The sequence below is a fragment of the Theobroma cacao genome, chromosome 8, assembly GCF_000208745.1.
Source record: "Theobroma cacao cultivar B97-61/B2 chromosome 8, Criollo_cocoa_genome_V2, whole genome shotgun sequence".
Lineage (NCBI taxonomy): Eukaryota > Viridiplantae > Streptophyta > Magnoliopsida > Malvales > Malvaceae > Theobroma > Theobroma cacao.
This window is the reverse complement of record NC_030857.1, coordinates 6,698,563-6,724,308: the sequence shown is the minus strand read 5'-3', so window position 1 is coordinate 6,724,308 and position 25,746 is coordinate 6,698,563. Positions and strand designations below refer to the sequence as shown.

The window sequence follows — 25,746 nt, the reverse complement described above, 5'->3', positions numbered from 1 at the left end:
TATTTTTAATTTTTTAAAAATATTTCAAAAGTGTTTTTTTTTTTAATTTTAAAGATATTTTTTTTATGATCATGCAGAGCACATGAAGGCGGAAGAAAACCCAACTAGTCAACAGCACCGCCCTCAGCTTGCTTTTCGAAAGCTTCAGAAGGTAGGGAGAAAAATAAATATCAAATATGGCAACGTAAGGTTAACGTGCTTCTCACCAAATTTGCCTTTTTATCAAGACAAAACTTTCAATTTCAAAATCCAACAGTACCTGACACTAGGGGCATATCTGACAATTTGTCATAATTAAAAAGTTTGCAAAAAAGGGGAAAAAGAAGCGCACAGTAGGACAAATTCAAAGAAAACCAATTAATCAGAAAACGCAAATAAATTAAAGCCTCGTTTTGGAGGGAGAGAAGAGAGAGAGAGAGAGAGAGAGAGAGAGAAAGAGAGAGAGCAGCTTAAGGACAGCACGGTATTCACTCCTCAGCCTCCTCTTGCCGGCATGTGACAGCCCCCTCCTTTGTTTTCTTCTCTCTATAGAACGTTGACTTTCCTTTGACTTCTTCGTCTCCGTTCTTTTTTCCTCCCGAAGATGTCCAGTAGGTCACATCGGTCCTCCATCTCGCCGTTCCGTTCACGCAAATCTCCCGTTCCGTCGCCTTCCACCAAGACGGCCGGTCGGCCGGTGACTCCATCCCCCACGACGTCGTCTCGGCCTCCTTCTAGACTTTCGTCTTCTCCAGCTACTTCTTCTAGTCCCAGTCCAGGTCCAAGCCTGCCCATTGTCGTACTCGAACTCCCCGAGACCACCAAGTCTAAAGAAAATGTCACCGTCACTGTCCGTTTTCGTCCTCTCAGGTACTCCCTCTTTGTGGCTGTATTCTGTTGGTCCGTTATTTAGCTGTCGCTGACAGTACGGCAGCTTTGTTGCTTCAAACTAATATTTAATTTATTTCTTTTTTTGGAACAGTCCGAGGGAAATTAATAAAGGAGACGAGATAGCGTGGTATGCAGATGGGAATTTTACAGTGAGGAACGAGTTCAATCCTTCTATTGCTTATGGCTTTGGTTAGTAACTTTTTATTTTATTTTATTTTACGTATTTGAGTTTTAAGAGTGCAATAAATTTTCATTAAAGTGACAGTAGAATTTCTTTTAATTTGTAGAGTTGCCAATTGCCATGAATTTTTGTTCGTTTTTTTTTTCATTTTGGATTCACTCTATCTTCCATTTTGATAGTGCTGCACTGACTAAATCAATAATGAACGAACATTGAGGAATTTTTTTTTCCTTTAAGGATAGAAGTGTAAGCGTTAATTTTATTTATTTTCTATTTGGATTTTGGAGTGGAAGAGTTAGAAAAATGAACTGGTTAATAAACATTTTTGGTTGCAAAGATTTTTATCTTTTGTGTATGTTCTACATGATGGCCGTGTTTTCTGATATATTTTACTGAAACGGCCTTTTAGAACTTGGACATGTATCACATTTGTTTTTGAAATTTCTTATGGTTATTGATTTTCTAAGTTGATTTTCATGTCTGTTACAGACAGAGTTTTTGGTCCAGCAACAACTACACGCCATGTCTATGATGTTGCTGCTCAGCATGTTGTAAGTGGTGCCATGCAAGGGATAAATGGTAACTTTCTTTATTTTTTAATTTTAATTTCACGGACTATGATGAGCTATTGAGCTGCTGTGAGTCATTATAAGTGATTTATGACTGTCACTGTTGGTTGTGATGTACGGATGGGATATCTTAAATGTCCAATGACCCATTAAAATGATCAATTATGTGAAAATTATGGTATCACTTTGTATGAATTTTGATTTGAAATTTAGTGAACAAAGAGAAGAAAGCCTTAGTTAACACAGAAATAAATCTCACTTAAAATAAATCATTTCATGCAAAATTCATAGTGAAAAAAAAAAATCAGCTTCATTTTTTTTCTGTGAACTGTATCAAATTCAAGCGAACAGCCAGGACATTGTAAGAGGGAAAAGAGGAAGAAGACTTGCCCATGTTCTTTGAAGTTTTAGAAACTAAAGAAGGATAGATTGGTGAACAATAATTCTGTTAGTACTTGTTCATCTAGAATATGGAGCAGTTGGTGGACATTAGCTTTAGCCAATTTTAGGAGAAAAGATAGTCATATTGATTAACCTAACATTCAATTTTTTTTGATGCAGCATTAACTTAATATATTATGCATTGTTGATACAATACAATAAATAATTGCTTATTAATTTTTTAACTTGCTAACTGGTTAAGAAAGTTCAATTGTAGTACTCAACTAAACTGGTTTAACCATTTTATGAATTTTAATTATTGAAAATTAGACAAGAAAGAGTATCCCTCAGTAGAGTGGTGGAAAGGGATAATGTACACACAAGCACTAGTTTGGAAGGGTTTAATAATAATAATATAAGGCCTATTTTCTTTCTTAGCCTGGGTTCTGTAGTAATTCAAATTGAATGATGACAAAGTTGTCATTTCATGATGAATTGTTAGATGATTATGATTGCTGCGATCTCATGCAGGCACGGTTTTTGCATATGGTGTTACGAGTAGTGGGAAGACTCATACAATGCATGTAAGTGTTGAACAAGAGATTCTGTCATTTCACATCCTTCATCTCTGCGCTCTAAGTTATACTATACATACCATGAACATGTTTTTCTATTGGCTATTAGAGCTTCTTTTTAGTGATTGATCTATGTGGCGGATATTGGATGCTTCTGGGACTGATTTGAATGAAAATACATAGTTTTTTCTTGGAAAGTACATCAAACATTACAATCAATATCTTTCTTACTTAAAAAGGCTTTGAGCAAATGCGAATGTGTGTGAATTCTTCTGTCTGCTGTTCTTGACACTTTTATCAGAGAGTTAATAGAATTTTACTAATAAATAAAGTCCTTTAGTGTCGGGCATTATCTATCATCAGAGGGAGAATCACAGGAGGGCCCTTTCATGGAATTCATCGTGTTTATCCTATCTCTTTACACTACTTAAATGTACCTTGACTGCCTTTCTTGATGTAGGGGGAGCAAAAGTCACCTGGAATTATTCCATTGGCTGTTAAGGATGTATTTGCCACCATTCAAGAGGTAATTGGTTGATCTTCCATTTGATTCAATGTGTTTTTAGACAATATACTTCCTTTGAGTAACTTAGCTTTTTTCTCTTTTAGACACCTGGGCGGGAGTTTCTTCTTCGTGTTTCATATCTTGAGATTTACAATGAGGTTGGTCTTCGTCTTATTTTCATTTATGTGAATTTTATACTATTTTTTTTTCATTTATTATGCCAAGCTAATACATTTTGCTTAAAATAGTAGAAGTTAATGTCCAATGACTTCAAGTTGGGAGTTTTTAGGAGGCTAAAAGAAACATAGAGACATAGGCGGAAGGCAATATTTTTTTTTGATCTGTATTCTAGAGGGTTCTATCTTGTCTCCCTGTAATGTTATTGCAGTTTGAGCTAATTATCAGGATTCAAGGGAAGTTATATAAGCTTTAATTCATGATAGTAGATATTAGATACTGTCAACGAATTCAGAATGCTTCATAATATCTAATCAGTTTTGGACCATTGTTTGATGTGGCTTCAAAACTTGTATTTAGGTTTTACTCATTGAATATAAAATGTAGCAAATGTAGGGGGTAAGCATTAAAGGATCATTAGTTGTATTTTTTATGTTTTTAAATTCTTTTCTTTTTTGGCACGGTTAGTTTGGAAGAAAGGTGCATGTAGGTAAGGCATCAGATGATTAGATCAATCGTGCTATTTAGTCTGTATTGTTGGCTGCGAGTGCATGTGCTAGGCACACAAAAGACTTCTTGGACTGGACACTGCATTATTCTTCACAAGTGATTGAATAGATGAGTTATTTTTCTGAAGATCTTTACTGTAGCTCTGCTGTAAGCATAATAGACCAATCGATCTTAATGGTGTCACTTCTTGTTGTGCTCCAACTAATTGTTCAGTTTATTAAATTTGATGATCTCTAGAAGCATCATGTCTTGTCCAAAGACCCTGCTCATTTGAAGTAAATGCTTTTCGTGCGTTCTTGTTCGGTGGTTGTATTAATAAAACCTTCTGCTTTTGTCCTCTTTGTTCACCAGGTCATCAATGATTTGCTTGATCCTACAGGGCAGAACCTAAGGATAAGAGAGGATGCTCAGGTGATCTAAAGCTTTCTCCCTACTTTTCACCCTTCTAAGTGCATATGTTTTGTACCCTCAATTATTTCTATGTGGAAGTTGTTCTTTTATTGTCCTTTGCCTCATGTTATCTGCTTTTATTGCTGCATATGCGCTGCTTTGTGGTAGATTTATATTTAAACTGTACACTTATACCGCTTTTCAAAGTAAAAAACCTGTACACTAATACCTACAATATTACAGCAATCACTGCAGTTTGTATCATCTTAACAGTTTAAGATCTTTTTTATTTTAATTTGTGGTATATAATGTGAACAGGGAACTTATGTTGAGGGAATTAAAGAAGAAGTTGTTTTATCTCCTGCTCATGCTCTTTCCTTGATAGCATCTGGAGAAGGTTTAGTAACACTCACTTTCTGTATTCTAGTAGACATACACAAAGAAACATTTCTCCTTTGGTACACTTAGTTGTCATTTATTTTCTTGAGATTTTAATTTATTTCTTAAAGCATAATTTTCAATTTTTTTTTCTTTCATTTCTATATCCCTTTATATTTATTCATGTAGAAAGTTTGTTTCCTTAATTTTGTCTTTTGTCAGATTTTAGGATTTCCTAATTATTTTTTGCTCTCTCTTTCTCATATCTACTCTCTATCCTTTAACATGTGTTTTTTCTGGTGTTACAGAACATAGGCATGTTGGTTCTAATAATTTCAACCTTCTTAGCAGTCGAAGTCACACTATATTCACCCTGGTACTTATCTTTTGCTTAATTCAAACCTTTAAATATATTTTAATGATTTCTTATATCATTAGAATTTTAAACCTTTGCTTGAGCAGAAAGTCTTATATTATATAATTTCTCCATGTGAAATAAAGGCAGAGATAGCAAATCTTTTCGTTGCCATCTTTGATATAAATGATGAGATTTAGTTGGGCTGGGCATTCTGGGTTCAAATGCTACAGGGTAGAAAGGATATTGAAGTGTTTTGAAAACGGAAAAGGATGTATGTTTTGTAGAAGGTTTTTCTTGGTTGTTCTAGATGAATGATTCTATCTTGACTTATTTATTTATTTATTTGGACAATCTTTTTGAATTTGGTATTGGTAATTCTTCATGATCATCATGAATGATCACTTTGATGAACCTACCTAACTCTTTAAGAATTATACTAGTACAAATTTAGGGATACATTAAATATTACCCAATCAAGGTGTTTTTATATTTGTTCTTTTATTTTCTTTTTCATGATTCTTGTCTCACTCAATATTCTATCAACTATCAGACAATTGAAAGCAGTCCACGTGGGGAGACGAATGGGGAAGAAGATGTGACTTTATCACAGCTGGTAAATCCCTTACTCATTTATATTATTAGAAGTTAGGATATCTGTGGGTTTTAGCTGATCTTATTTGATGGTGCTGCTTTTCTGAATAGAGACATCCAATGTCATCCTAGTGTTGGTATCTTTATCTGACTGGAGTTTTTTTTTTTTTTTGCAGAACTTAATTGATCTGGCTGGATCTGAAAGCTCTAAAGCTGAAACAACTGGATTGCGGAGAAAAGAGGGCTCATACATAAATAAAAGCTTACTGACTCTAGGAACTGTAAGACATCGCTGCTTCTTTTGATCTTCTCTTTTCTCATTCTTTACTTTTAATGAGTTAGGTTAGCACTGATCCTACCTTGTTGCATGGGTGCTTCCCCTCCCTTCCTTGCCCATGATATTTTGTTCTTACATAATTTATACATTCTGCAATTATTTATTATCATAGATCTTATGAAGAACTATTTTGGACAAATTTCCAGTTGGATTCACATTTACTTTTGCGTTGGTGCTAGTTGTGGTGGTGCGTTAAAATTGATAAACTTCTAAACTTGTCATGGCATGATTTCGAAGATTTTGTTCAACCAGGCATATCCTTTACCATGCTTATATGTTTGCTAATGAGCTGACATATATTCTCATTGCAAATTTGATCCGCAGATCTCAAGACCTTTTGCTTATTAATTGTCTCTGATTGTAGGTAATTTCTAAACTGACGGATAATAAGGCAACACATATTCCATACCGAGATTCCAAGCTCACCCGTTTATTGCAGTCGTCCCTCAGTGGCCATGGACGGATTTCTGTAAGTTCAATTAGTATCTTAGGTGATTCAGTATTGCTATTATTGGCATTTTGTGTGATATCTTTATTTATTACTTTTCCCCCTGTTGAAATTAATGTTGCTGCTGCAGCCATTTTTCGCTTTTCTTTGTCTTCATAATTGTATGCTGAAGCATGTTTGTCAATGCTCTTTCTATTCTAAACTTTGTTACAGCTTATTTGCACAGTGACACCCGCTTCCAGCAGCAGTGAAGAAACACACAACACATTAAAGTTTGCCCATCGAAGCAAGCATGTAGAAATCAAGGCTTCTCAGAATAAGGTAAATTCTAGGCTTATTGTTTATTTGTAGTGTTAGATGAAACTTTGTTAGGCAGCCATGTGATTTGTTTTCTTGACCTGTTTAGATTATGGATGAGAAGTCACTTATCAAAAAGTATCAGAAGGAAATTTCCTCTTTAAAGCATGAACTTGAGCAACTAAAGCGGGGATTGATGGAAAACCCTTACATGGCTACATCTACACAAGAAGATCTGGTTAATCTAAAGCTTCAGGTTTGTTGCTGTTCCTTGAAGACTTTTGATAGTCGTACTGGTTATTTCTACTACACACTCCAAAAGTAAGGAAAATTACCGATATTAACTAAGGCATTATTAGAATCACTTTCATTATGGTGAGTGTACTTTATTCTTGGTATTCTCAAATTCCAATTTACAGGATGTGCTCCAGAAAATAAAAATAGTTCAATGTAGCTTGTAAGCACCAAAATAGCTGATTTTATTAAGGTGTCATTTCTTGTTATTGTTTCTGATATGCATTTTTTTATGGTGTCAAAGCTGGAAGCTGGTCAGGTTAAGCTACAGTCACGATTGGAGGAAGAAGAACAAGCAAAGGCAGCATTGATGGGAAGAATTCAGCGATTAACTAAACTTATCTTGGTTTCCACCAAGAATTCCATGTCATCTAACATTCCTGAAAGGTCTGGACATCGACGGAGGCATTCTTTTGGGGAAGATGAGGTGTGTGACCTACCATTTGAAGCATGTTTAGCATGAATTATGGCTTCCTGATGTTTCACAATCTTAGCTATCATGCCAGTATGTAGAATTAGGCTTTTTGCACTGAATCATTTCTATGATTCTCTTAACAATTTGAGTTCATGGGTATTATTTCCTCAAATTTACATTTAGACACATTTGATGATGCAGCTAGCGTATTTGCCAGATAGAAAAAGAGAATACATAATTGATGATGATGCTGGAAGCTGTGCTTCTGAGCTCTCAATGGAAGGAAGGGATGATGTCACAAATCTGGATGAGTTGGTTAAAGATTATAAAAGGAATAGGAGGCGTGGAATGCTTGGCTGGTTTAAACTAAGTGTGAGTTCTGATATGTATTTTCCTGTTCTTTTGCCTTCAGCATGGGGTGTGAAAGTGGAGATTTACTTTTGGACTATGGTGGTTGTTAAAATAGGAAAATGTAGAATGACCATTGTTCTGTTGTTTCAATATTCCTCCACTTTTTATATGTACGCTTCTCTCAAGTTATATTTCCCTAAAACTTATTGCTGTCAACGCCATTCATATCTACCTGTGTGTTTCACCGTGTTACCATAAATTTAACCCTTCCCCCTTCCCCCAATCACCTCTGCCCACCTCCTTCTGTGGCTTTACATGAATAGTCTACTGCTGCGTTCTTGATTTCTTGTAATTAGATATATATATCTGTGCTGCTGAATTTAAGACTTGGATGACTATGACAGTTGATCAATCTGAAACTTTTTCATATCAAAGAATGCAATTATGATAAACCTGAATAAATTTATTTATTTCTCACATTTTTTTGAATTATAATAATTTTTCCATGAGAGCAGCAGTTGTTATAATTGTTTTAAAAAAGGTGAATCCGAAAAAGGTGAAAGGATTCCTCATAACAGGTAACTGAGAAAGGATTAAGAAGGATTCAAAGATGGAAATTAGAAGTTCACTGTAATCTTTCTGTCTTGCTCCGCTTTGTATTTGAATATGGCAATAAAGGAAAACTCAACCTAGGTGCTTCTAGATAATTTTTCTTTCTGTTTCTCTAAAATTTTTGTTCTTAGCATCATTGATTTTGTACTTGGAAATTCAAACTAACTAAACTTAACTAATCAATGTCTTTGAGAATTTTCCTCTGTAGAAACCTGAGAATCTGGCTGGACAGTCACTGAGTGCTGATAGTGGGAGCTCTGCAAGTGGCTCTCCTGCATCTTGTTCAAAATCTTTGCAAGACAAAGTCACATTTAATGATACAAAAGATGTACGGAGAAAATCAGTTAGTAGGAGAGGAGATGATCCTGCAATTATTGATTCATTTCCAGAAAGAACTCAAGCTGGTGATTTGTTTAGTGCAACTGTTGGTGGCCGTCATTTGCCTCCGGTAAGAACACTCATTACTTTTGTGCATTTGTTTTCATTTATGATTATCCAAGGTGGCAAGTGATGCAGCATGAAAAGAAGCTGCTGGAACTTAAGATTTTATTTTGTATTTTTGTTTTATTTGTTATTCAGTGTTATGCTTATTTTCCAAGTACTAGGGCCTTAGCTTCATATTTGGTATTCTGCATTTCTATTAGGATTTAGCTATAGGTGCCTACATCAAATTCCATCTGACAGATATAACTAACATGCCAAAGGTCAGTAGTTGAAAAATGATAAAGCTGATACTTCAACACATGAGATGAAGGAGCTAAAACTGAAAATTTTAAATCAAACTAATTTAGAAAACAAATTTGGCAGGACAACCTGATGGTTTTTACCTTATGATCCATACAGGGTTTATGTGATGTAGAAATTTAAAACTTCAGCTTGAGCTAAGAAAGCTATGTTGGAGAAGCATTATAAGATGTAACTTATAAGAGAAACCAGGATTTCTTGATGGGTGGTATCCTTCTCTCTTAAATATATTCAATCACGTTGTCTGTGGGAATCTGATTGTCCTAACTTGTTTTTTTAGGTTTTCTATATTTGTGCATTGAGGCTGTTGGTTCTAGGATATGCTTTTCCTCAAGTTTTCTGCCTTTTCTTCTACTTTGTTGTGTTAAGATTATGCATAAGAGTGCTAAAAAATTATGTACATGTACATTGTTTGAGATTTTCAAAGAAAGCCCAAACTTGTATAGTGGTTATTTAAAAAATAAACCTTTGCTTACGTAAGTTCTTGTAAATAAATTTTCTCACTATCGTAATTGTGAAAACTAACACTTCTTCTGCTCATGTTTTGGGGTTATTCGGATAACATGTAAATAAGTGTTATAGCCTATAAGTTATTGCTTAAAATGTTATATTAACTGGGATTGCTGAATGCGCTTTCCAGAGTGGGACCACTATTACAGATCAAATGGATCTTCTTCAAGAGCAGATGAAAATGCTAGCTGGAGAAGTAGCATTGTCTATTAGTTCTCTGAAAAGGCTGTCAGAGAAAGCGGCTAGCAGCCCTGATGATTCACAGCTTAGGGTGAGTTACACATTATACTCAGCACCGTATGAGAATTTCTAAATTTAATGGGTAATAATCGATGACTCACAATGTTCATATTGGTTAATACAGGAGCAAATGCGGAAGTTGAAGGATGAAATTAGTGAAAAGAGGCATCAAATACGTGTTTTGGAACAACGAATGATTGGATCAGTTGAGAAGACTCCACATACATCAAATAGTGCTGAAATGTCACAGGTAAGCATGCATCAAGTAATGGATTGGTATGGACAGAAATGAGAGAAATTGATGGAATCAACAAATAGAAAATTAAGCTTTGAACATTTAGATGGTTAAATCCCAGAATTTTTGGGTGATGCTACCACATTGTGCAGAGAAATTTGCCTAGTATTCACCTTGGGTTTTTCCAATTTAATCCACAACTTTCCATGTCAGTCGGTGGAAGAAATGTGCAACATTATATTAGCCCTGTGCAGTTGTGTGTATAACTTCTGCTTTTGAGGTTAATTCTATCTCACTCTATTTTTTAAAATAATCTTTCAAATTTTCTGTTTTATTATGTTTAGAAGTTTCAATAAAACTTCTTTCTGTCTGACAGTAGTTTTATGTTATAGTGAGGATCGAAATGAAAAAAAATAAATTACAATGCTTTGACTTTTGACGGCCAAAAATAAAATAATAAACAGCTGTTTTCTTTATAATATTTTTTTGTGGGGTGTGGTAGGGGGTATTAGGATGTAATATATCATTTTTTTGTTGCTCATTCTCACTGAGGACTTTTCCTTTTTGGCCCCTCTTTCTTGCTGATTCAGTTTATTACTCTCTAATGTAGGCTCTGTCAAAGCTTACAACACAGCTAAATGAGAAAACTTTTGAACTCGAGGTTTGTTATTCTATTTACTTGGTTGTCATGGTAATGTATTTTAATGTCAAATGCCATGAATATTTTACTAATTTGAGTGCTTGTTATGGAATGTCTATTTAAGATTAAGTCAGCAGACAATAGGATACTTCAGGAGCAACTTCAGAGGAAGGTAGAATATCTAAAGTTGCATTTTCTTCTCCATTCTTTTTTATTTTAGTCTTTGTATATTAAAAATAATCTTTGATTCTCTTAATAGATATCAGAGAATGCTGAGATGCAAGAAACTATTCTTCTACTAAGGCAACAGCTGAATTCATTACCAGATAAAAGCTCCAAGATTCCACAAGAAAGTGCAGATAATGAGGCTAGCCCAGAAAAAACTTGTTCTGAGGAATTATTACAGAACAATGACGGGAAGACTGGAATTGGTTCATGCAAAGAAACTTATGGTGATGATAATACACCAACTAGTGTCATGAGCTTGAATCGAGCATTTTCCCAGGAGGACTCCAAAGAGTGTGACAAAAGTACCTTGTTGAATACCCAAGTTCTTATTCAGGTTATTCCTCCTTTATTAATTCTGGCATCTTAAGCAATATGAACTCAGAATGCTACTTTTGTTCTCTGCTTACTGAAGGCAGGCGTAATAGCTGCACACTCTTCCATGAAGGGTTTTACTCATGTGTTCAACCTGTTTATTTTCTTAGGCTGCTGAGATAGAAAGCCTGAAGCAAGAGAAGGTGAAATTAACTGAAGAGAAGGATGGGTTTGAAATTCACAGTAATAAACTGGCAGAGGAAGCTTCATATGCAAAAGAGTTGGCAGCAGCGGCTGCAGTTGAACTTCGAAACTTGGCTGAAGAAGTAACCAGGCTTTCTTATGAAAATGCTAAACTGAATGGTGAACTGGCTGCTGCAAAAGAGGCACGCTGCAGATCCAACTGTTGTCAGAGGACTGCTCCACATGATTTTAGACAAAATAACATGGGTGGTGCTCGGCCTGAGGGTCGTCCCAGGAAACAAGAGAATGGAATTCTCATTGGGGAGTTGCAGAAAGAACTTAACATGAGAAACCAAAGGGAAGCTGCCATGGAAGCTGCACTATCTGAGAGCGAGCAAAAAGAAGGTGATTTGCGAAGAAGAATTAATGAATCAAAGAGACGTGAGGAAGATCTGGAGAATGAGCTTGCAAACATGTGGGTGCTTGTGGCAAAGATGAGAAAACCTGGTGTTAATGCTGAGGACATATTATCAAATATTTCGCAAACAGGAGAAAGAAATGGGCTTTTGCCATCCAATGATCGCTCATTTAAATTATTCAAAGAGGAAGAAAATTGTGAAAATTTACATGGGATGAAAACATATGAAGAGTTAAGAGCTTGCTATCGGGAAGAAAGGAGAAGATGTGAAGAACTAGAAAGGCTTGTTTCCAGAATGAAGGTATGTTATTTCTTGATCATGATTTGAAGAGATGAACTCATATGTTTATTTTCTCGTGCCAGTTTATAGTTGTTGATTTTCTTCAATTATAAATCTATCTTTCTGCCGTCTGGTTGGCTTCTATAAAAGGGTTCAGCCCTAATATGAGTATAAAATTAATGTTCATCTTAGCCTTGGGATGTAAGACTTTTCCAAACCAGTTTCGGATCATTACTGAAATGGCAATTGAATCAAATTTTTGGTGCTCTAGTTTCAGTTATATAAGTCTGATACTGAAATGCCAGCTTCCAAATTTCGTTTGATCTTGCGCATCTTAGGACCACCTTTTTATATTTCTGAAGTTTGACATAGGCCTACTTAAGTACCAATGAAGCCTGTTAGTGAAGCTGAAAGTTGAGCTGCAGTTTTGTTTGTGTATTTTATGGTATTAACTATTCTAAATGAGTAGGACCACTCAATATATATGGTGTAAATGTTAGAGTGTCTGCTATGTAGTTGAATTTGTTTATTGTGTAAGTGTCTTGAAATGGTTATGATTTATATTTTTCTTTTGTAGATCTTTAAGTTCCATCCAGACCTATGACACAAAAATTGTGTTAGAAAAGCTTAAAATCTAAACTGATCAACCCTCTTTTCCAGGGTGAAGATATCAGTGGTTTGGATGTTACAACTCTTGAAGAACTGCAGAATTTTCATGTTGAGGCTATAACAAAAATCTGTCATGCAAAGGTTATATCTCTTTATACACTTTCTGGAAATGTTGCTATATTACAATAATTGCCATTATTTATATGTTCCTTGGTTTAACTTCTTTGATAGTATACCTAACTTAGCTAGTCCTGATATTGCAGCTACACAGAGCTTAGTTGCGTGATGATTTAGTATTCTGTCATTCATCGCAATAATTAGCTGAATAATTATCTTCATGAATAATCCAATGACATTTTGAATGCTTAATATCGGTGTAGCAATAAGCAATTTAAGCTTTTAGGGAGCTGTGAACAGGATGTAAAAGTTAGCAATATCCTGTAAAATAATATCTTGTGGTTCTATAGTATTTCCTTTTCTTTCTCTAATTTTGGTTCTTTCACTTTTGCAGTGTGCAAATTATATTTTGTAGTATGCAGAGTTTAACCATTCACAGAGGATCTTGCATATGATTTTTCCAACCATCAAGGTCAGTATTGATCCATTCCTTTTTCCTATTGTATTGGGCAAATTTAAATTAGCTTTCATTGACTTCATGAAAGAGGAGGGAAAAGAAAAGGGATTGGGGGGCGGGGGAGTATCACGTGCAAACTGATCAACTAAACTAAACTCAATTGAGCCTTAATATGTGAAATAGAGTATATCATTTTTCATTGTTTTTCTACAGGAGTATTTATAAAGGTGCTTCCCAACATTGAATTAAATATTAGTTGATGCATCACTGCATCTATGGGCTTGATATAATTATTCATTTGATTATTCATGCGACAAATTATCTATGTATATATTCATATATCCATGGATATTTCAAATATCTGCAGTAAAAAGTCGCGAATTTTGCTGAATATCAAGGATATATAGAGTAGTATCGATGGTATTTCAAAAAATATCTATGAACCTTTCGATTAATGAATAATTTTACTGATGATTTTAGCTGAGTATAACCATAGAACAAAATTCAATTAGTTATGAAATCAGAATGATATCAAGTACTAATAGTTGGTATGATGGTCTTTATGGGTTACATAACTATGAACGATCAATGCACATGATGAACATCCACCGTATTCTCATATTGGAAAGCAAAGTTTTGAATATGATCAACCAATTAAATTACATGTGGATTATAATCAGTTTTCTCTACCTGGATATCAGGTTCATGTTAGCCAAGTCGAATATTTATGTGCAGAATTATTTAACTGGTTATCAAAATGTTATAACATGGATTCAATAGTATGAAATAACTCACCATACCATGAAAGTGAAAGCTCAAATTATGATATTGGCTTCCAAGGAATTTAATGTGGTGTTAGGTATTATTAATCATTTGATTTTATAATATTTGGTGTTGTTGAAAATCAATATTGTACAAATTTATTCAATTTATTTTTATTTCTTGTGTAAATTATAAATAATATATTAATCTTGATTATATATATTTTTCACAGCCTACATATTTACCAATGTACTTTTTAGCATTTTTGTATGCTGTCATTCTTATCTTATGACTTTAAAATATGTATAATTATATATATAAATAAATATTTGCTAAAATTTCATTTCAAATTTTCAACATTTTCTAAAAGTTTCCATCATTTTTTCCTACCTTTTACCAACCTTTGTTGATTTTTGTAAATCTATGGATATATTTGTAGTTTGGAGTCCGGAGGGCTGGATATGTAAACACATCGATATCTAATTCCTGGCTTATCAGACCTGAGCCAGCAAGCTTTCACCTCCAGGCTCCATGAATATGTATTTCTACGTCTGTGTAGATTATTTTCACCATGACCAGAGGGCTTATTAGATGACTCCCAAGTCAAACGCTTGAAAGCTACGATTGAAGGAGGTTGATCGAGGAGATTAGTGTAACTCAGTATCATAGCCTCCTCAAGTCAATGTTCATGATTCTTTAAAACCTGAAAACTACTTATGACTGGGTTAGTCACACCGTAGTAAGGTCATAAGTAGTTCATCCACAAATGCACTACTATGTTTATCCTCATATATCATTTACAGCATTTATCTGATGGATTACACTGTTGCTCATCTTGCTGATGTTACGCAGGTTTAACGTATTCTGTACATAATGGGAAATATTAACCAAATTGATTCATTTCTGAGACGGCTTCTTTCTTCCCATCATCATAATTCTGTGGACAAGCACGCATCTTTTTCCATATCGGAAATCCGTGTAGCTAACTGGCAGCAGAAATGCCAGAAAACGTGTCAAGTTGTCCAGGTTATGTTCGAATTTCTTCTGCTAAATATATTTGTATTACCTTTGTATCTGGGATAATACCCATTTACATTTTATACCTTGTAGGTTACCAAAAGAGGAATTGTTCTAATGTAGTTCTACAACCAAACAAATGTATGTATTTGCTACATCTGATAGTATGAAGTTGTTTTGCTTTATCTTTTACTACTTTATCAGAGCTCCCTTCTGTGAACCCGCATGTTCCTCTTGCTGGAAGCTTGTGTTGCGGGATGCTTCTCTTCTAAGATGCCAAAATTGGCTGCATATGGTTGTTGAATATCTTCGTTATAATCACTGTCCAAACTGTTAATAAACAGGAGGAAGAACAAAAAAAACACACTGGTAAGAAAATGGTGAATGCAATTATAAAGACGAATAGCAAATGCTGAGAGACTGAAATGGTTCACGACTTGGGAAGCCTATCACAATTTGCAGACACCCATCCAATCTGCTGCTTCTCGTTGTCATAAACCACCATTTTGTCCTGCAATGAGATGTCTGGGGAGCAAAAAGATGAACGAGGAAGAGTTAGCCCAAAGGGGGGAAGGAAACCATGGACCCTGTTTCTTCTCTATTGTTTCTAACCTCCAATTATGTTGAAGTCGTCCAATCCTGCTTCCGTTCCATTCAAGATTCCTAAGCATGCGTTTCCATGTTCCTGCGATGGAAGAGCATGTTAGATGTGTCGCTGCACATGTGCTTGCTTGCTCGTATCATATTGCTTTGAAAATCATTGATTAATTCATTGCTCACCGTGACAATAAGATAAGCTTCAGGTGGTAACTGTAACTGAATATTCCTGGTGTTTGTAAAGCTCAGTGTCAAGGTGCTGAAATAGTGCTTGACATCATGAACAGTTTTGAAAGGTTTTGAGCCTTTCCAGCAGATTGGAAGAGCTTGATCATGCACTGTATTCAATGGCTTCCCGGTTAACCCTCTCCTTACCTGTAACATGCAATTCCGGATCAGTCCCTTAAACAAAGCTTCAAGATTTCTCTCAACAGCGGAGCACTCCTACTGATTTTCTTACCAGATCAAGTACGGCTTCATAAACTCGCAAGCAGAAGTAAGTGTAGGAACTCCCACTGTCAAAAACTATTTTAAGGTCCTTTATACCAGTAGGTTTTCCACCAAAAAGGAGTTCTGCTGGACTGGACAAATAATGTTTACTGAAATAAAATAACCCAAAAACAGAGAACAAAAGTCAAATGGTAAGATGAAGTTGCAATAGAAGAAAAGCTAGTGGATATCATAGTGCTTACGCGACGTCTGACATTGGCATCCAAACAATTCCTGAAGAAGGGACAAGATCATCTCCTAGGAACAAATATCCTCCACCTTTCCCGCTTAAACAATGGCCTATTACATTTCTTATAAGATTAAAGCTTTGCAGCTGTGACAAGATGCTTGCTTTGCCATTGCCAAGCGCAAGGACTCCAGCTGTTGAAGGAGGAGGGTATGGACCAGGATTCTTCACATCATAAGCGCATCTATAGAAAAAGGATAAGAAAAGATGACATGCGGTTATTAGGAAGTGAGTACTTCTGTCAAAGCTGAAGCCATTTCCACACATCAGGACACTACTTTCATAGCAGAATCGAAAGTATTGCCAAAACTGAAACTTCAAGGTTTGCTAAGTTTATAAAGAGAGCAAAAATATACCCACCCAAAGTTCAAACGGGGACGAATAAGGGAGCCATTCGTAAGTCTAAGGGAAAAGAGGTCAGTGACCAGCACACCAGTAACTGAACCATGATCAACATACTCGACCTCAAAGTCGCATTGGTCATCCGGTGTCTCACATTGAGGACTTCCTGGGAAGTGAACCGCACCACAGGAGGGATGCTCACAGTGTACAAGAACGTGTTTTTTAGGCTTGTAAAGATCATTGACGGGCTATAAAGAGACAAGGTCATAACAAGAGATAAGCAAGGACATGGTAGGAATCAACACCTAGTCACAAATTTACCTTGGTGCAACCGTTGCAAGGTGCATCACATTGGACCCAAGTGAGGTCACTGCCTGTATCAATATCAAACTCAAAAACCTTGGGTGGATGTCCTATGCTAAGCGACAAAGAGTAGTACCTGCAGATTGTTTCAAGGAAAGCAGGAATTCCATAATTTTCAATCATTGGAGAGAAGGGTAAAATAAATACAATTAAAAATTTTATAAACAGAACTATACTATTATAAGAGACAAGATTGTTCATTGAAACCATACTCCCATAGGCCCTGAGTTTTGATTTCATCAATATTATGATACAAGATATCATATTAGAGAATCCAAACGAGAAACATTTCAAGAATTCTTCTCAAAATTTATACTACAAACTAAAAAGAACACAGTAGAGAAAGACAAGACAAGAACTAATCAAGTGATACTCAAAATTCCCAGTAGAAAACAAGACTCAAGCAGAAAATCAGCAAGAATCCCACTTTCACAAACAAAGCTACACATGCAAGAAAACAAAGTATCACAAAACTAACATACTTGAAGAAAGCTAAAGATTGAGCAAGAAAATATAAACAAACTAACACTTCAAAAAAAGCAACGGAGAAGAACTTACCCGAGAGGATAAACATTTCCAGTCAGAGGAAAAAGAATAGATGAACCAAACCCATTAGCAGCGTTTGGATGGGTTGACTTTTTCTCGTTGGGTTGCTGACTGTCAGCTGAGAAATACCCTGGAAAAGTTGCAGGCAACAGTAGAAAGAACATCATCATCCGTGGCACTGTTGCTTTCATTTTCTTCACATCCATCTTTTTTGATTGAGCAAATCTTTTGTAACAATCGACAAATAAGTTGGATTCTTGGGAATCTAAGAAGCTATAAAAGGGAAAAGAGAAAAAGGACTCTGTTTTGTTTGGATCAAAAAGAGAGTTTTGAGAAAGAAAATATTCAGGAGAGAGATTTAAGTCTTCTTGGCCGGGTCTGGACTCTGGGTTTAGTGCATCTAATAGATGTGAGTTTGCAACGTCGGACAGCGTCCTACCTGTTTTTCCTTATTAAAATTAATTCTTATTTTAGACAGTTAAAATGATTTTTGGAACTTTGTGGAAAAAGAGAGAAAACAAGTTTGTGGGAAATGCCAAAATTTTAATTAGGTTAGGAATGAATAATTATTATAAATAAATGAAATTTACTCCTAATATCGACTTAATTTAACGGCTGTTACTCGTTTTTAATATAATTGAAATTTAATGTTTATATTTTTTTGTTTTAATTAAAATTTAAAAACTCGTTTTGGAATTATATTTCAATTTCAATACATGTTTAATTTTAAATAATCATTTCTTGCATGTTGCATAAAAATATCTTAATTTTTTTACGTGTATTTTTCTTTGCATGTTTAAAGTCAAAATTATTTTTGTTTAGTATAGATTCTCTATATTTATTCAATTCATTTTCATTAATAAAAATTAAAGGAGTTTTACCAATTTGATTCCGATTAAAAGATTGTAAAAAGAAATTAGTAAAACACATCTAGAAGAAAGCTTTTTACTTTTCTTTTGACCTAGAACTATATTGTTGAACATTTTTAACACTAGTAAATGTGGGACACAATCTCACATTGGATAAACATAAGAAAATTCTTCAAATAAAGAGTATAATAAATTTATATAATTAGATTAAAGTGGGTTAAGATGTAAGTAAGACCATGATTAGAGTTTTTTAAATCTTTTTTTTTTGTTTTTAAATTACATAGTAAATTAGTTTCATCAATATAAAATGTAATCATTAATTGAGTTTTATTATGATCGAGATTTACCATCTGTAATTCATTTACACATTATCAGTGAAGATGAACAATAACACAGCTTTTGAAGTCATTTCATTGTTTTTTAATTTTGTGTACTGACATATATAGTCGAAATTGCCCCTTAATATTTAATACGGACTTGGGATTGGCAAGGGCAAAGTTGGGCTGTTCAACTTTTGGGTAACAAAAAGGAGATCACATGTGTGGGGTGAGAATCAAGAGAAAGGAACTGGTGGGTCCGCAGCTTTGATCCTTTTCCTCTTCCTTGTTTTCTTTTTCCCATTTGCAAGTTCTCTCAGGTTTGAAATCTGGTCCGTTTCTATGATAACAAAAATCTCAATCACTGAATTTTCACATGATAGAAAACTACTGCATACTTTAAAATGTCTATGGAGAATAACCAATGACAAAACAGTGATGAACATATAAGAGAAAGTTCATAGAGAACTCTTGTCATGAACATTTTTTAATTGTGGGAACGATGCTTCCTCTGAAAAATGTGTAAAAGGATGATGGGTCATTGTGTTTGAAATGATGGACAACTTTTTCCAGCTTAAAAGGAGAGAAAGAGGGAGACAGAGAGAAGGCCAGAGCCATCAGGTCCAACCACCTGTGTTTATTTCTGATAACACTCATTTCGATTGTCTTTGAGGTGACCCAAAGTGGAGGAGTTGGGAAGTTTGCAATGAGTGCAGAAAGTCTATCAAATCATTGTAAGGGTCTTTGTGACTGAGAGATCATTGTACCTGGATCGTACTTTCTAAGACTTTTGTTCTTCAAATATCTCAATATCTATTACTAGAGGGAACAGAAAAGAGACATTTTTTTTTGAAAATCAAATAAAAGACACATCTTAGTACTGCATTCTACAAGATGGATAACTGGGAGAAATGAACTTGTTTGCACAGTCAAAGATGCATCTTTCTCGGATATGAAACTTTCTAAAGCTAACTTGCAGCATAAGATATATCAAAGGGCATTGTGAATGTCACTTGTAAAAGCCATTGGTATTGCCTTCATCATATTTCCTATAAGTTACCCGCTTACATTTTTCAAACCTTGTGTATTGTCAAAGAGAAGCATCATGGTAATGAGCCTCCTTCTACAACTAAACAAAAAGTATGTACCCTCTGTTGAAGAATGAAGCTATTTTTTTTTGCCTTATACTTTATTCAGTCATTTCATTCAGCTTTTCTTGCATAATACAAGAGAATAGGTTCATAATCATCGAGGCTTGCGGGTGCAATCTGCAGAAGCCCATCCAATCCTCTGGTTCTCATTATCATATATCACCAATTTATCTTGCAACGAAATGGCTGTACAGCATACCAACAAGGACACGTTAGCTTGCAAGGAAAGGCGAACAAAGTAGAAACTTACAAGCAAAATGACTGATCAAGCTATATGCAAAACTAAAAGCACTCTTACCTCCAATCACATTGGTAATTCCTAGTCCAACTTCAGTGCCATTCAAAATTCCTAGGCAAACATTTCCTCGTTCCTGAGAAAAATGAGCTTGTTATATTGCGGTCTCTTTTTAACTCCACAGAACTGTACATTTGGTTTTAATTCTCTGAAAAAAAAAATAATTAATGGTTTCCAGAGGTACTTACAGTGACAATGATATAAGCTTCAGGTGGTAACACTAGCTTATTGTTATTTGCACCGGTAAAACTCAGCACCAAAGTGTTAAAATAGTTCCTAACATCTCGCACAGATTTAAAAGGTTCTGCGCCTTTCCAGCAGATTGGCAGAGCGTAATCTTTCACATCTCGTAGTTGCTTTCCGGCTAGATCTTTCCTTATCTGAAAAATGATGTGAGCAATCAGTTCCGGTAACGTGTTTGCATTCGTAAGGTTTGTGCATTGATGTTTGTTTCTTTCTGTCTCACCAGATTGAGTAGAGTTTGGTAAACTTCAGAACTCAAGTAGGTGTAGGTGGCTCCAGTGTCAAAGATAACATAAAGGCCCTTTGCACCAGTAGGCTCCCCACCAAAAAGAAGTTCTGCTGGACCAGAAGAATAATAATGTTCACTGAAACGAAACCAACAAGAAAGAAACACGCGTTAGAGGTAACATGGAATTAGTAAAGAAGTAAAGAAAACATATGTGATTGTGCTTACTCAACGGAATTTTGCAACATTGGCGTCCAAGTCATTTTTGATTCAGGGAAACCAGCTCCAAGGAACAAAAACCCTCCCCCTTGTCCACTGAAACAATGACCTACCACATTTTTTGTTATACCCATGCCACTCAATTGTGATGACATGCTCGCTTTACTTTTGCCAAGTCCAAGGACTCCAGCAGTGGTAAGAGGGTGTGGTCTGTCTGGACTGTGATTTTCTAGTTGAGATCCACACCTGCAGATGAGGAAAAACATGGTACTGTTAGTTATCATGGAAGTGAATGTATCGTATAAACACAATACACAAACTCTACGAATTTCAACATTTTACTTCAAAAGACGAGCCATTTTCGAAATTGACAAAATTCTGAGCTATTGATATGGTTGAAATCACTTCCAAAATTCAAAGGTTGTAAATTGAGAAGAAGGGTAGGAAATTCCCACCCAAAGGCCAAATGGGGATTAGAAAGGGAGCCACTGCCAAGGCCATGAAAGTTGTCTGAGACCATGAAACCAAGAACTGAAACTTGGTCAGCATATTTAACTTTAAACCCACATTTTTCATTTGGATTCTTGCATGGATTTGATTTTGGAGAGTTAAGTGCAGCACATATGGGATCCTTGCAAGGCAGAAAGTTGCTCTTAGCGGGCTTGTAACGACGGTCATGAGGCTGCAACAAGGAAGACAAAGGCATCATAAGAACCTAGCAGTGTTTGTTTTTTTCTTGCAATTTATTATAATGCTATGATCATATTGGAGTAAGAAATTTACCAGAGTGCAACCAGTGCAAACAGTATCAGGAGCATCACATTGGACCCAAGTGAGGTCGCTGCCAGTATCAATATCAAGCTGAAAAGTCTTAGGTGGGTTGCCTATCTTAAGTTCCACAGAATAGAACCTGACAATTGACAGAAATAGGAATTCCATGAACTTCAGTGGTTACACTTTTTTAACATGTAGATATGAAGAGAGGGTAAACCAAGAGTGAACTCAAAGTCATATTATCATGAAAAATCAAATTTTACTGCAATCAAATTGCAAAAGAACTACAAACCCAAGAAATTAATTATACTAATAAAAGGAGACAAAAGAGGAAAATTTGGGAGAAAAAAGGAAAACATCTTTAAGAAATGTTATCAACTTATCATGGGGAATTTGGCCAAGGAATCCAACTTGGAAGGGCAAAGGGCTAATGAAATTATCTGAAAGATTAAAAACAGCCGAGAGAAGGAAAACAAATAGGATATAGGGTGTCTTAGTGAAACTACAGACATATCCAATGAACCCTGAAATTTACCAAGAACAGAACATGAAATCAAATTTAGAGAACGTAAACGAGAAATACTTCAAATATTCTGCAACAAGTTCAAGAAAATTACATAACCAGAAGAAGAAAACAAAGAACAAAGCAGTGATCAAATTCAGAACAAAGCAGCACATAGAGAAACCAATCCATGTACCAAATTCAGGAGTGTCAGGTCTGATTACGGACTGACCAGCAGAGGTAACACAGTGTCGTCTGATCAAATTGTCTATTTTAGTCTTTTTCCTTTTTTTAAACTTTTTCTATTAATGGGGTTGAAGTTTTTAAGACAGACTGCCATGTTTTAAATTAATTAATAAGAACTGTCCGAGTATTTTATAAAAAAAAAACTCAAAATAAACAAAACCAACGTTTTTAGAAAAAAAAAAACAAAAAACAAAAAAGGCAGTACCCAAGAGGATAGACATTGCCAGCAACAGGAAGAACAACAGAGGAGCCAAAACCAAAGCCATTAACAGCCGTTGGACGGACTGTACTCCTCTGCCATTGTGGCTGACCTTGACCGGTTGCTGCAAAACAGCCATGTAAATGTGAAGAGAGAACCTGAAAGACGAAAACCATGATCATCAATGGCGATCTTTTTCCTTTCATTTCCTGGTCAGCCATCTCTACTAAGGATCAAAAACCCACAAAGAAATCTATTGCAAAAATTAAAAAAAAAAAGAATTTTTGGAATCAGAGGCCAAAAGGATACTTAAAAGACCATTTCTTTTCTGATGAAAAAGAAACAAAAAACACACAAAGCCCCCTGAGAACTTCGTTGGGAAGGTGTGAAGGTGACTTCTTGGCTGAGACTAGGCTCCTTCTTAGCTATATTTATAGGCGCACGCTTTTCAATTTTATTTTCCTTTTCTTTTGTCTTTAAATAAGATTTTGAAAGATTATTTCAGTTTAGAGGTTTCAATTTGTGTCCGGTGAAGGGGTTTTAGATAGGGTTTGGGATCTTCCTCTGTAGTCGGTAGCTTCAGTTCAGTTTCACTGCTTACGCGGTCTTGGCCGGGGAAAAATCATCAAATGGTCAAATTTGCCATTGGAAAAGTTTAAGGAGATGGCGTTTGGGCAGGGCAAAATTGGTATTGTACTATGTGTTTGGTTTCATTGTAACTCAATGGAGATGAAAGTGAATTATGTGGATGGTAGGGTCATCTGGATCAGACCCTAATCTCACACTATTATAAATATAAATCGAAATGATAGAATGGATGAATGGAGAAAATAATGGAATCGAAGTGTTCATACGAAAGAGTGGAATAGAAAATGATGGCATTGAATTAAGAAAACCAATGGGAAAAGAGACAGTGGTGGATGGATCCTTCTGCTCAATTTTGTGTGAAGGGGATACTTGTTTATTCCAGTTGTCAAACTACCACTGGCCTTATGAGAAATTTGGCTTTAAGGAATATACTTATGTCAAAATTCATTACTAATAGAAGCTTAATTTCTTTATTTAATAGTAGTAATATTAAAGCTCTTTGGAGGTAATAATTAGGATTTATGAAGCTATATATGTTTTCTTGATTAGGAGCTAGGATTAAGTCTTAATCCACCTATAAAGTAACTCACAGCGTCGAATTACTTGTCCATTTTACCATGTTTAAGAGAAGCACCTAATTAAACTTATCATATAGTAGGCTTTGTCATCAAGAAGGGAATCTTGCCATCTTTATACAAACTTGTTTCATATGATGGAAAATAATTAACATTTTGAGTAAAAAATACATATATTTATTATTAAATTAAATGATTTATGATCAATATTCATATATATATATATATATATATAAAGTACTTATACCAGGCCTTGGTTATAAGTCTGATTATTAGGGGGTTACATGCTAAAATAAGCCTAATCTTCACCCAAAAAGAAAATTGAATAATTGGGCTATAGAAGTTGAAAAAATAATCACCTTATGACGCATGCACCTAACTCTTTTAGTGAGCCCATGTCATCCTTTGCTCTTGTTTTTACTTTCCTTTTGGAGTCACCATTTGCTAATTTCATGAAGGGTCTTTTTCAACTATGCTATCTAGTCCAGGCATCTTAATTTCAAGGTCAAAGAATATAACAGTTTAATATTCCGATAAAATACTTTAAAATCCGAAAAACTTTTAGATGTAAGAACCTGCTACCTCATTCATGAATTCCCTGCTTGTCTAAATTTGAGTATACAATATGTAGAATATATAGAGAGAGAGGTTCAATCAAGTTAAATCAATTATTGGGTTTAACAATTTACTTGTATCTGTAATGCGTGTAAAGTAAATTAGATACATAATATATATATATATATATATATATATATATATATAGAGAGAGAGAGAGTATGGATCAAATTGTACCAAATTAGCTTCATGCAAGATTAATATTTTACTGAATCTTCGATTGGATTTAATAATTTATTGGTGCCCACCATGCATGTAAAATTTCAATGTTTGTATTAAATTAATTGATTGAGAATATTACAATTTTCAACGTACATTTAACAGTTGAAATTTTTATTATCAAACAAAGAGTTAAATATTTTTAATTAATTTAAAATTTGACATTCATAATTTACGTGAATAGAACACAAAATTTGATGGTTGCATTAAATCAAATATAAATTGCATAAAAGCTATGAAAAAATGTAAAATTAAATTAATTTTACATCAATATAAGTAGACATATATATAACTCTGTTAAATTCTGAATTTTTCAAATATTTAAACGATTAGGACCCAATGGCCTTTAGTTTTGTTGTCCACTTTTCACATTTTTTGTTTTTTTATTTTTTTTAAAAAATTATCATTAAGTCAAATGTTCGTGACTTTCAAAATCAATTTAACTAGTTGTCTTTGACCATCACAAAATTGCGGGTATGTTAAATATTGAAATGTCTGTGTGTTACAAATTATATCATGAGGTAAAACTTTTATAACTCATCGTGTCACATTGTTTCATTCGTATTATAGAATGCAATATCTGCCCTTTAAAAATGTGAAACAGGGACGAACCGAAGAAGTAAAATAGGCTAGGCCGCCAATATCTCTTGGCAACGGCTTCTGCTAATAAAAGGCCTTTAGACAACGCCCCAGTTAAATATTTGGTTAATTAAGCCAGCAATTTCTGGTGGATATGGTAAGTCTATGTCCTCCCTCTTCTTCTTCTTCTTCTTATTCTCTTCTTCCTTACGATTCTGCCCTTTCTTTCTCATGATAGAAAACTGCTGACTGCTTAAAAAAGTCTATGGATAATAATCAATGACAAAGCAATAATGAATATACAAGAGAAAGTTCACAGAGAACTCTTGCCATGAACATTTTTACTTGTGGGAATGATTCTTCATTCCTCTGAAAAATGTATAAGAAGTTGTTGGGTCATGCTATTTGAATTGATTGACATCTTTTTCCAGCTTAAAAGAAGAGAAAGAAAGAGAGAAGACCAAAGCCATCAGGTCCAAACGCCTGTGTTTATTTCTGATACACTCTCCAGCAAAGCTGTAGCTACATATTTTGCTTGCCTTTGAGGTGACCCA

General features: G+C 34.9%; 3 protein-coding genes across 7 annotated transcripts; 1 reads left to right on the top strand and 2 right to left on the bottom strand.

Annotated features, from left to right (window-relative positions):
- Positions 417 to 15,176, top strand: LOC18592370 (kinesin-like protein KIN-7C, mitochondrial). Of its 4 annotated transcripts, none has more exons than XM_018126018.1 (27): positions 417 to 849; positions 962 to 1,059; positions 1,541 to 1,630; positions 2,533 to 2,585; positions 3,037 to 3,102; positions 3,186 to 3,239; positions 4,120 to 4,179; positions 4,477 to 4,555; positions 4,845 to 4,912; positions 5,445 to 5,507; positions 5,662 to 5,766; positions 6,187 to 6,291; positions 6,484 to 6,591; positions 6,677 to 6,823; positions 7,106 to 7,288; positions 7,478 to 7,648; positions 8,448 to 8,687; positions 9,624 to 9,764; positions 9,858 to 9,983; positions 10,579 to 10,629; positions 10,733 to 10,780; positions 10,868 to 11,170; positions 11,319 to 12,050; positions 12,690 to 12,779; positions 13,150 to 13,227; positions 14,414 to 14,698; positions 14,827 to 15,176. In XM_018126018.1, the coding sequence occupies exons 1-25, from the start codon at positions 584 to 586 to the stop codon at positions 13,168 to 13,170; spliced, it is 3,468 nt and encodes a 1,155-aa protein (XP_017981507.1). In that variant the 5' UTR covers positions 417 to 583; the 3' UTR covers positions 13,171 to 13,227; positions 14,414 to 14,698; positions 14,827 to 15,176. The 4 variants fall into 4 exon arrangements, with proteins under 4 accessions (XP_017981507.1, XP_017981506.1, XP_017981508.1 ...); XM_018126017.1 differs by having other exon boundaries at positions 14,414 to 14,718; XM_018126019.1 differs by lacking the exon at positions 14,414 to 14,698.
- On the bottom strand, positions 15,002 to 17,976 carry LOC18592369 (aspartic proteinase Asp1). Of its 2 annotated transcripts, XM_007019061.2 has the most exons (9): positions 17,588 to 17,973; positions 16,988 to 17,105; positions 16,685 to 16,914; positions 16,281 to 16,508; positions 16,049 to 16,187; positions 15,772 to 15,963; positions 15,604 to 15,676; positions 15,429 to 15,516; positions 15,002 to 15,321 (listed from the first exon to the last, which is right to left on the bottom strand). In XM_007019061.2, the coding sequence occupies exons 1-9, from the start codon at positions 17,779 to 17,781 to the stop codon at positions 15,192 to 15,194; spliced, it is 1,392 nt and encodes a 463-aa protein (XP_007019123.2). In that variant the 5' UTR covers positions 17,782 to 17,973; the 3' UTR covers positions 15,002 to 15,191. The 2 variants fall into 2 exon arrangements, with proteins under 2 accessions (XP_007019123.2, XP_017981509.1); XM_018126020.1 differs by lacking the exon at positions 15,002 to 15,321 and having other exon boundaries at positions 15,422 to 15,516; positions 17,588 to 17,976.
- LOC18592367 (aspartic proteinase Asp1) lies at positions 19,769 to 23,217 on the bottom strand. Its single transcript, XM_018125392.1, has 8 exons — positions 22,623 to 23,217; positions 21,679 to 21,805; positions 21,351 to 21,577; positions 20,905 to 21,141; positions 20,674 to 20,815; positions 20,396 to 20,587; positions 20,211 to 20,283; positions 19,769 to 20,098 (listed from the first exon to the last, which is right to left on the bottom strand). Exons 1-8 carry the CDS (start codon positions 22,835 to 22,837, stop codon positions 20,007 to 20,009), a joined length of 1,305 nt encoding a protein of 434 aa, XP_017980881.1. The 5' UTR covers positions 22,838 to 23,217; the 3' UTR covers positions 19,769 to 20,006.